The sequence below is a fragment of the Crocuta crocuta genome, unplaced genomic scaffold (genome assembly GCF_008692635.1).
Source record: "Crocuta crocuta isolate KB4526 unplaced genomic scaffold, BGI_CrCroc_1.0 scaffold138, whole genome shotgun sequence".
Lineage (NCBI taxonomy): Eukaryota > Metazoa > Chordata > Mammalia > Carnivora > Hyaenidae > Crocuta > Crocuta crocuta.
Window position 1 is genome coordinate 2,610,861 of NW_027532585.1, and position 11,565 is coordinate 2,622,425.

Sequence of the window (11,565 nt, forward strand, 5' to 3'; positions counted from 1 at the left end):
CAGTCCGATGTGGGGCTTGATCTCATGCCCCTAGGATCATGACCTGAGCCAAAGTCAAGAATTGGACATTCAAGTGATTGAGCCCCCCAGGCGCGCCTGCCTTCATTATCTTAAATAGGACCTGTGCTGGCTTGTTTTTTCATGCTGTTACGAGGATTATCCAGCTAGAACTCTCCAGAGCACTTACCAACTTATCTGGCATCTTGTGTTTATAATTTCTTTATTTCCTTTCAATAGATACTGTCTTCTCTTCCCTCTATCATGCAGGCTCTGTGGGTCTGAGATTGTTGTCTGTCTTCTCCCCGCTGTATCCAAGTCCCCAGAGCAGCCCAGTGCCGTGTTGACTTCCAGCTCTCCCCACTCGGGGGTCAGCTGGCACCCGAGGGCCCACCAGGGCAGGGGTCCAGCCTCCCCCCCCCCNCAGACGTGTATTGTCAGGACTCTGCACAGTGGAACTGCGCTGTGTCCCCGCTGCCTTCCCTGGCCTGTGCCTCCCCTCCTGGCAGGCCCCTTAGATCAGTATAGTCTTGACACTCTTCATGTGTGGCAAGGATGCTGGACTTTAGGTTGTTAGGAAGGTGACACCCCTGCCTTCCTTGGGGTTTCTGGGGTAGTTGTACCTTTCAGGGTGCTCATAGTTAGCAGGCAGCTTTTAAAGCACTTCTTCCCCTTCCCAATGTCTTTATGGCTTGAAATTTTTCTATAAAGTGCCTCTCCCCCGTGAATTAGCATGAGAGATAGATCTGTCTTCTAAAACCAAGCAGCACTGTGGCTCCTGGGTGGCTCAGTTGGTTGAGCATCCAACTATCGGTTTCAGCTCAGGACATGATCTCATGGTTTGTGGGATCAAGTCAGGCTCTGCGCTGACAGCATGGAGCCTGCTTGGGATTCTCTCCCCCCTCCCACCCCCGCACCCTGCTTGCTCTCTCTCTCAAAATAAATAAGCAAAATTAAAAAACAAACAAACGAAATAAAAATCCAAAAGTGACCCATGTTCCTTCAGGAGTATGATGGGCTGTTTCCCTTCACCCAAAGCACCTCCCAGATTTCATTCTCCCTCTGGCTTGTGCTGTGCCGTTTAGCATGAACTTGGCTGGGTCCAGGTTGGTCTGACCGGAGCTCAGCTGCTTGCGGTATGGTTTAGGACTGGCATTAGCCTGCCCTGCGCCCCGTTCCTTCTGAGCTAACTCATCACTTTTAGATGCTTTCTATCAGCTTCCTTTTGCTCTAACTGAGCTTTCAGTTACTTACATCCCTGACTGTATTTTCACGAGTAAGACTATTCTTTCTTGTCTGCTGCTGAGCCAAAGGGCTCAGGTCAGGAACTCACAGTTGGTAGGTTCGAGCCCCGCGTGGGACTCTGTGCTGACAGCTCAGAGCCTGGAGCCTGGAACCTGCTTCAGATTCGGTCTCCCCATTCTCTGCCCCTCCTCTGTTCACACACTCTCTCTCTCTCAAAAATAAATTAACATTAAAAAAATTGAAATCTCCAGTAGCCTCTGAGATGCTTCTCAACAGTGTTGCACGGGCTCAGTCCTCATGATTCATCTCTGCAGCTGGTTCACCCAGAGCCGCTCTCCTCTAACCACAGCTCCCGCCCAGACGTCTCCGGGTCTTCCTCAGCCACGACCGGCATCCCCTGGCCCCTTGCCTGCTTCGGGGACCCGGACCCTCCTCCATCCTGAGTCACCCCCTCATTCTAGTGTGGCACGGCCAGCTGTAGCTTCTTGAGAAAGGGGACGTGAGAGGTGGACATTGAAAGATCTGGTTGAGTGAAAATGTTAATATTTTTCTACTTGCCCCATTTACCGATATTGTGATAGAACATAGCATTGAATTCTAGGCTGAAACTCCCTCAGAATTTCGAAGACACTGTCCCCTTGTCTTCCATTTTCGTTAAAAATTAGCATTTTAAAACTTGTTTTAAAATGTTTTATTTATTTCTGAGAGAGAGAGACAGCGTGAGCAGGGGAGGGTCAGAGAGAGAGGGAGACACAGAATCTGAAACAGGCTCCAGGCTCTGAGCTGTCAGCACAGAGCCCGATGCGGGGTTCATACCCACGAACTGTGAGATCATGACCTGAGCCGAAGTCGGAGGCTTAACCGACTGAGCCACCCAGGTGCTCCAAGAATTAGCATTTTATTTGTAACCTGTTTTGGTTTTTTTGCTTTTTTTCCCCTCTGGAATCGTATAGGCTCTTTTCATCACCGATATATATTTTTTAAGATTTTATTTTTAAGTAATCCCCACATCCAACGTGGGGCTCAAACTTACAACCCTGAGATCAAGAGTCACATGCTCCACTGACTGAGCCAGCCAGGCGCCCCCATCACCAATATGCTAACACTGCACAGTCAGAGGCTTTGGAGTGGAGTGGAGTTCCATTATTGTGCGGGCACTTGGTGGAGCCTTTTCTTCTGGAAACGTACAGTTCTGGGGAATGCTATGTTATTATGCTGATCGTTACCTTTTGCGACTCCTTTCCTTCCACTTTCCCTGGCCTCTTTCCCAGTGATGGTTCTCCCTCCCCCCTCCCCACCCCCACTGGACTGAGCCCTTCATTTTATCTTTTGTCCCCTTTTTTTTTTTTAAATCTCTTTGGCTTTTGGTTCCTACTTCTCTTTTGGAGATTTCAGCTTTATTTCCACATCCTTCTGTAGAATTTTTTTTTCTACTTTTGTTTTCTCTAGACTGGGGCCCCAGGGTCCCTTCCTGGTGGCCACAAGTCGGCTGTGCTCACAAACCACACGTTATGTCCAATGCTCTGGGCTGAAAAGATTTTGCTGGTGGGCCTATGGTAGAATTCCATTTAACTGTTTGGTGTCTCATCTTTGTCTTTCTCATGCCTCTGTTCTGCAGCTTTCCTGAGTCCATTTTTTTCCTTTCTTCCATTTTCCCTTCCTTCCTTCCTTCCTTCCTTCCTTCCTTCCTTCCAGTAGACTCCATGTTGGACATGGAGCCCAATGCAGGGCTTGAACTCATAACCCTGAGATCAAGATCCAAGCTGATATCAAGAGTCAGACACTCAACTGACTGAGCCACCCAGGCAACCCTGCCCCCGCAACCCCTCACCCACCCTGAATCAATTTCTGTAGAGGAGAAAACATTAGTCTCCCATGGAGAAGGGCAGGAGACACTGCTCAGGGTTGGGGGGTGGGTCAGGGACTGGAGCGTCTATCGGCTTCTTTCTGCTGTCCTCCTTCTTATCCCTCCCGTTGGGGTTACCTGACGCCCCCGAATTCTTGCCATTTTTGGACGTTCCTTGTCACCACCCCCCTCCACCGCCCCCCCATGCTTGCAGGTGCAGGTTTGTTCTTGTTCTCTGCAGAGTCATCTGCTGTCTTCCAACTGCTTTCCATTTCCTGAGCCTGTTCTCGGAAATATTCTCTCATCATCTGCTTGATATGTCCTTCGCCTCACTCTTTGTCTGAAGCTGATGTTACTGAAGGTAGTGGCTCGGTCCTTTACTTTTCTCATGTGTCCTCTCCCGTTGTCTGTCTCTGGCAGAGCGGCGGGGGTGGAGAACGGGCCGTGCGGATATGTGCGTGAGGCAGAGTGAACAGATCCTGGCAACAGGTGCATTATGGGGTGAGGCAGGTGTTGGGGACCGTGGCTCCCGGCTTCCGGAAATAGAGACTGTACGACCCACTGGCCAGGATGGGTGTTAAGTTGGAGGTGTCCTGTGGGACATCCAAGCCCACATTTCTAGAAATCAGCTGGCTCTATATGGTCAGTAGATTGGGGGTAGAGGGTGGGCTGCAGTCTCAGGAGAGCATGTGGTTAGGAAAGCCGTCTTCTAGGGCAGAAGTCTGGGAACCCCAGAAGTTATGGGGGAACAGAGAGACAGGAGCCTGGAAAGGAGACAGAAACAGGAAGGTGTTGGGGGATCCCGAAAGGGCGGCTAGGGGCCAGAGAGGGATCCAGAAGAAGATTCTGGGGGACTTAGGCACCGGCACATCCCTGAGCGGCTGGGAGGCCCGGCTGGGGGGTGGGAGGAAACCAGGCCAGTGGGCTGGNAGGAGAAGGGGTTTTGTTTTATTTTCCCAATGGAAAGAGTTTCCGGCCGCGCACTGGATGAGGAGGAGTCAGACCGTACAGCCTTCCGAGCTTCACGGTGCCGCTGCCTTCGTTGTTCTTCTGAGTAGGTTTCTGGGACTGACGTTAAAGCGAGTTTGCTTCTCCCAAACATGCATTTGCGGGGAGCGGCATTTGGGCGCTGACTCCTGCCCGAGCCCTGTTATGGCTGACGCTTTGCCAGGCTGGAAGGAGGGCCCCAGACTCGTGGGGCGGCTGGAGACGCTCCTGTGGGTGCAGACGCGCCCACAGGCAGTCCTCAGGTTGATGCCAGGAGCCGTCACATGGGCCCGGGGAGGGGGGAGGCAGGGCCAGATGCTGGGCAGGGGTGCCGTGTGCAGAGTGGGGGCTGTGGCGGAGGCTGTAAGGGCCGGAGAGGAGAAGCCGGCCGTCACACCCACACCCAGAGCCGTGGGCCCGGGCAGCCCCCCGGGGGTGGATGTTCCGTTCCTGTCCTGACAGGAGCTAGAATAGGGTTAACAGAGCTATGGAACATCTACCAAAATAACTTGAGAGACACGGTTCTTCTTTTGTGTTCAGCTTCTCAGCCTGGACACCAGGCCTTCCCGTGACTGGCTTGTGGTCTGGAGTCTGAGGGTTTCCCTTTTCAGTCACACTTCCTATCCCGGCCCAGATAAGCTCTGCTGCTCAAGCCATTCCCCTGTGTGTGTGCAGCCGGAGGCGGGGGCAGCCGCGGGCCCTGGGCTGGGTGCCTCGGGGACCCCGCACCCTCCCCAGACAGACTCAGGAGGGGTGGCTGGGGCACCTGAGGATGGAGNCCTTTGCAACACCACCCAGGGTAGCCTGGACTCATCTGGAAAATGTGTGTGTGTCTGTGTGTTTGTGTGTGTGTGTGTGTGTGTGTGTGTGTGTGAATGCTCAAGGGGGAGGGGAGACCCAAAGTGATTTCTATTTCCAGAGCTCTGCACGGAGTTCGCCAGACTAGCTGAAATTGTACTTTCACGAAGTATTGTTCAAGCAGGAAGTGGTTTTCCAAAAATGTTCCTCCCTGACAGAGTGGGGGGTGGGAGTGAGGCTTATGCCTTCGTGGGGTGGGCGGTGGAGGGTCTTTGAAAGGCAAGTAACTCCGAAGTGCTACCCTTCCCGGGTCTCTGTGATGATCCCCAGACCTGTCCCTCGGAATCGCCATGGTTGTCTTAAGTAATGTCATTGAGTTTGGCATCAATTAACTGTTCGCAGTAATAGCTGATGGAAAAATGATGCCATGGCCTTGGGCGTTGGCCCCGGCCTGGGTAATCTTCCTGATATACTGTCCAGACTTTCTTTCTGGGGGACAGGGTGGTCAGGCCTCGGCCCCATGGTGTCTTTTGTCAACTAGTGGCTGGAACCAAAATCAGTTCAAGAACTGCCTTCCCTCTCCTTTCAAGCACCAGGTATTGAAGCCTTCCAGTGGTTTCTATAAGGCCAAAGGTTTCCAGAGCCTAGGCTTTCTGAGCCAAGCTCTGCAGCCTATGTAGGCTCTCAGGTGGGCTCTCTGGAGAGAATGGCAGTTTCCTGGGCCCCACGAAGCCCCCTGGGCCCCCACCCCCACCCCATCATGGCCCTGTGACTGCATGTCAGAAGCATTTGCCTTCCAGCTTGCTCGTGGGGTGAGGTACTAGGTTAGGCTGTAATGTTCAAAGAACCAACCCCCATCTTTGCTGCCAGCGAGGTGCTTCCTTTCTTTAGGAGAAAATAGAACCCTCCAGGGATGCCCTAGAGGACCAGGCTGCCTTCTGCAGCCCCAGCAAGGAGGCGTGCTGTTTTTAAGACAGAGCACTTACCCTAAGTGCTTTTGCTCCAGCCGCGGTAGGTTTTCGCTGCAGCGTGAGTGCAGATGGGTGCCCTTTGCCCAGCTGTGCTCACAAGCCTTTTAAGGGCCCGTGTCTACTTAGGACCGATGCTTTCCAGGCGGACTGCACTCAGGGTGGGCAGTGAGCGTCCTCCCCTTTGCCTATGCCCACATCCCAAAAAAACCCTGACCTGGAGTGGGTGATGTATCTTCACGCGCGTGGAACTGGGGGGGATGCAAGGCTTTGGAACCACATAGGCCTCCGTCTCCCTGCAGGCCCCTCAGGAATGACGCTTTGCTGGGTGCTCAGGGCTGTAAAACCCCTAGCATATGTCTGGGGCAGAGTCGGGGCTAGATAACTGATTGGGATCTGTGTGCATAGTTTGACTTGCTTCTTAAATTGCGGTAAAATACACATAGTATAAATCTTACCACTTCATCACTTTTTAGGACTCTCGTTTTTACTGTTTTAATCATTTTAAAGTACAGAGTTCAGCAGCATTAAGTACATTCTGAGTGTTGTAGAGCCATCACCACCATCCAGTTCCAGAACTTTTTTTATTACCCTGAAGAGAAGCCTCTTACCCATTTGCAGTCACTCCCCCTTTCCCCCCTCTCCCAGCCCTGGGCAGCCACTCCTCTTTCTATCCCCGTGGATTTGCCTGTTCTGGTTATTTAATAGGAGTGGAACCTTGTAGTGTGTGACTCACTTCTTTCACTCGGCATAATGTTTCCAAGGCCCATCCGTGTTGTAGCCTGTATCAGGACTTCCTTTCTTTTTGTGATTGAACAGTATATGAATGATTGAGCCCTTAATTTGGAGACGTCACAGGGTGGCCCTGAATGGTGCAGAATGTCACTCACTCTGTTTTTGTTTCTGAATGGATAGTGTAGCAATTTCAGGAAAGGAGGTGTGGCTACAGATGCATGGGGGTGGGGGTAGGGGCTAGGCCAAGCACGAGCCCCGCACCCCCCTCCGTAGAGCTCAGGCCCCAGGCAGCAGCCAGAGCCCCCCAAGGGCTATGAAGCTACTTCTCTTGCTAGAGCCCCTTCTGGGCCTGGCCGGAGTGGAGAATAGGGCTCAGGCTGGAAGGGCGGGGCTCTCAGATAACAGGCTCCCTGTGTCTCCTCCAGATGCAGGAAAAGGCAAAAGAGATCTACATGACCTTTCTGTCCAGTAAGGCCTCTTCACAAGTCAACGTCGAGGGGCAGTCCCGGCTCAATGAGAAGATACTGGAAGAACCACACCCACTGATGTTCCAGAAACTTCAGGACCAGGTAATCTGGCTGCCCTACCTGCATCTTGATTTGACATTTATTCCCAGGCTGGAAGAATTCAGTTAAAACTGAATGTTAGACACCCCAGAAGCTGCCCCCTCCAGCTGGGTAAACTGAGGCACACTGAAGAGCCAGGGTCCGTGGACAAGAGGGGACTGGAATGCCAGGCTCAGAATCTGACCTGTAGGAACCTCCCGCAGGCCTGCCTACTTTTCGTCTACACACAGTTTGAACCAACAGGGTTATCTGTCTTCTCAATCCAGATTAGAAGGGAGGCTGGGCTGGAGCTATCTCAGGAGCCCACACTGAGGAAGCAGCATAACTGCTGAAGGTAGGAAGAGAAAAAGCTAGAAAGCAAGACTCAGCGGTAGGGACCCTGGGGCTGTTTTTGTGCAGCTATCCAAACATTGCCACTTATTTCTGATGGCCCAACACTGTAAGCTAGTTCATAATGAAGCTCCTGAGTTATAATGAAAAGGTTAACGTTTGGCACTTTATTCCATCTAAAGCAGGAAAAATTGAGTTTAAAAAATGGACCTCTAAGAGCTAAATTAGTTTTCTGGCAAGCTTTTTTTATGAGAGATGCCAGTGGCAATAGGAAGAGGGATGAAATTGCACTCCGGAGATTTCTTAGACAGGAATTTGCAGATGTGACTAATCAGCGTGCTCCGTTCTTATGAAGCGGCATCTGCACACTTGAGGCGATGAACACAGACAAATATCAAACTTCTGCTGGCTCTGTCCTTACTGAGGGACCAAAGGCCCTCCTTGGCCCACAGGAGGAAATTCGCGTTCAGCTTAATTCAGCAGCCCTCAAAGGCGAGCAAGCCCATCTGGAGGGCTTGCTAAAACAGACCCTGGGCCCCGCCCCCAGAATTAACCTTCAACTTTAGTGGTTCAGAGATGGCCTGAGACGCTCCAGATCCTAAGAACCGTGCGACGCATTGGTTGGCTCGTTTTTTGATCACGTGGAGTGTGCACAGAACCCAGAGCAAGTCCCAGCCTCCAGGGCACCCCATCTTCCCTTAGCATCAGATTAGGGAACAAGTATACAGGTAGAAAATACAAATATGACAAGTGGCTTGACAGTGCTTTCCCACCGACACAGTGGCAGGTGGAAACACCACGTGAATCCTGAATCAAATTTTGGCATTGAGGGAATTCCAGCGAGTGTGGGAGATGTGCGGAGGGCTTCCTGGAGGTGGTGGTTTTGAGCCAATGGGAAGGATGCCACGGACATGGATTTGTGGAAGGAAAGGAAGGAGAATGTGTAGTGAAAAGGCAATTTGTGGCTGTAGCTGTCTGAGGTTATCTGCCCTACCTGGACCTCAGAGTCTTTTAAAAGCTCCCTGGGGTACTTTAAAGTACAGCCAAAGGGGCGCCTGGTGGCTGTCGGTTGAGAATCCAACTCTTGCTTTCGGCTCAGGTCATGATCTCATGGTTCGTGGGTTCAAGCCTCAAATCAGGCTCCGTGCTGATGTTGCAGAGCCTGCTTGGGATTCTCTCTCTCTCCCTCTCTCTCTGCCCTGACCCTGCCCATACTCTCTGGCTCTGTCTGTCTGTCTCTCTCTCAAATAAATAAACTTTACAGTACCTCCAGGGTTGAGAACCTGTACTGAACACACCGTGTTCTAGGTATTGTCAGTAATAGCAGTATTTACTGCCCAGGGGTGCCCGTCAGTGCCCGGTGCCCACGTGGCACGTATTCTCTCATTAATCTCCAGTGCGTATTGTTATTATTCCCATTTTGATGATGTGAAGAGCAGGGTTTAGGGAGACTGAGGGGTTTGTTTGCACAAAGTCGCTAGTAGCAGGAAGTGCTGGAGGCCAGATCCATTCTCCACCTGCCTTCAAAGGCCGCACTCCGGCCCTCGCTCACAGCCTGGGGGTCTCTCCCAGCTCCTCAAGCCCCAGCAGACCAGCTGCTGCAGAGGGACTGGAAAGGCCGTGAATAGACAGTCCCATTTCCTGGGACTCAGGAGCCAAGGTAGCAGTGAGGAATGCAACAGGCTGACATCACTCCAAGGACCCAGACCTCCCACAGTTAGGTCTGTGGCACATCTGGAAATGGGGCTGGACCCCTGTGGACCAGGCACTCGCCGCTGCATGCATACATTGGGAGGAAACACAAGGCACAGAGGCAGATTGTTTTTTTTTTAAGTGACAAAGAAAAATATGTTTAAGGTTACTTTTATTTACTTAACTATAAAGGACACACGTGCTTAACAAAAGAAGCTTGAGAAATCAAAATACAAAGGTGAAAAAAATTCATAATTCCATACCTGGAAAAAACCACAAATAACATCTGATCTCTAGATTTTCCCCTCCTTTTCTTTCCTATCAGTATGCGTGCCTGTAACAGCTGGGCACAATGCAGTTCAGAGTTCTTAATGTGAAGAAAGTACTTTTTTACCCTGTTGTTCAAATTCATTTATTTGACGGGCACCTGGGTGGCTCAGTCAGTTCAGCGTCCAACTTCGGCTCAGGTCATGATCTCACCGTCCGTGAGTTCGAGCCCCGCATCGGGCTCTGTGCTAACTGCTCGGAGCCTGGAGCCTGCTTTGGATTGTGTCTCCCTCTCTCTCTGCCCCTCCCCCGCTTGCTCTCTGTCTGTCTGTCTGTCTCTCTCCCTCCCTCTCTCTCTCTCTCTCAAAAATAAACATGAAAATAAAATTCATTTATTTGAGAGGGAAAAAGAGGCACTAACTATTTTCTAAAGGCACAATGGGGTGGAAACAAAGTATTTGGAACCTAAGCTGATTCCACGAGTCCCTGGGAAGGGCTTCTGGGTTCTGTTTCACTTTAGAAAACTCTGCCTCTCAAGGGCCTTGCTGGGAACCATCAACGTGTGTGCTCAGCATGGTCTGTGGTTCTCCGCTCCCAAAAAGGCCCCAGGAAGGCCCTGTTTTTCTAAGCGAAGGAGCTGGATGCTGGGAGCAGCGTATTTGGAACCACAAGATATCCCCTAACTTAGCCCCCTCCCCTCAGAGGCGCTGGCTGCCATCGGCCCCACTGGCTTCATCGCAGCGCCGTCTGAGCAGCCTGCCTCCTGCCCCCCGACACCCCCTTCCCTTCACCAGGAAGACTTCAGGGAGCCTCAGCCCCTTGTCACGGCAGCAGCGCTCCGTCCCCGGAGGTGCTGATGGGGCAGTGTGGGCTTTAGGGCTCAGCTGGGATCTGGAATGGGGGGCAGATCCTCCCCGAGCATTAAGTTAGAGGACCTGACATCCATGCATCTTCTCGGGTCTTCATTCAAGTCCTGTTTACTTCTGGTTTACACACAGTTCTAGCGGGCTCTGGCTCTCCGGTCACGGCAGATTTGAAGCGCTGGTAAGGGCTGTGCAGTGACGGGCAGCTGGAGGCGACAGCTGACAGGCAGGGAGGAGACAGAAAAGCGAAAGTAAACATAAAACCACAGCACAGCGATATCTGGAGCCACCGAGCGCGGGGGCCCCATGGCCCCACGCACCGCCCCGGGGGCATCCCTGTGCTACGGGATGGTGATGCCGGTACTGATCCTGGTACCCCAGAGCGTCAGGCAAAACTTAAATTGTGGTTGGCGTATTCTGTGAAGCATGGGGTAGACACTTTAATACCTTAAGTTTGAGATCTTAAGAGAAGTTTGGGGGCTTAAAACTCTGTTACTCTGAGGGGCGTCTGGGTGGCTCGAACAGTTGAGGGTCCAACTTTGGCTCAGGTCATGATCTCAAGGTTCGTGGGTTCGAGCCCCACATCGCGCTTTGAGCTGGCTGTGCGGAGCCTGCTTGAGATTCTCTCTCTCTCTCTCTCCCTCTCTCTTTTCCTCTTTGCCTCCTCCACTTTCTCTCTCTCTCTCTCTCAAAATAAATAAACTTTAAACTAACAGACAAAAGTATTACTTTGAAAATCTACAGAAGTAGAGAGATCCTTCTCTGATTTATTTTACTTATTTATTTTTAATGCTTATTGATTTTTTTTTTTTTCCAGAGAGAGAGAGATAGCAACCCAGGCAGGGGCAGAGGGAGAGGGAAAGAATCCCAGGCAGACTCCTAGCTGTCAGCGAGGAGCCGGACGTGGGGCTCGAACTCACAAACTGTGAGATCATGCCCTGAGCCAGAACCAGGAGTCGGACGTTAAACCGACTGAGCCCCTCAGCTGCGCTTCCTTCTCTGATTTAACTCAGCTCTGCAAATGCAGCCTAGTTGTGTGTGCAGCACATGCTGGTAAGGCCAGGAGAGGTGGGGGTAGTTCTGTGGCGTTTCCTTGGAACCTTAGCCTAGAATCAAAGGCTGCTGTTTGGCAAATTTAAATTGTGGGAAGCAGGAAGGAGGAGGCGACCTCACAGAGAGTTGGGTTTTTTTCAATGAAGTGCTATTTCCTGCAGTGTCTTTTTTTTTTTTTTCCCCTTTCTTTCAAAAATCCACTACTGGCAGGTCTATTT

At 51.5% G+C, this 11,565-nt stretch overlaps 1 protein-coding gene across 1 annotated transcript in view; it reads left to right on the plus strand.

The window, feature by feature from the left end:
* RGS10 (regulator of G protein signaling 10) overlaps window positions 1-11,565 on the plus strand; it is a 34,978-nt gene that overhangs the window by 12,522 nt on the left and 10,891 nt on the right. The window contains exon 4 of the mRNA XM_077779497.1: window positions 7,002-7,145. Within this exon, the coding sequence (XP_077635623.1) occupies window positions 7,002-7,145 (144 nt within the window). The remainder of the gene's footprint in view (window positions 1-7,001; window positions 7,146-11,565) is intronic.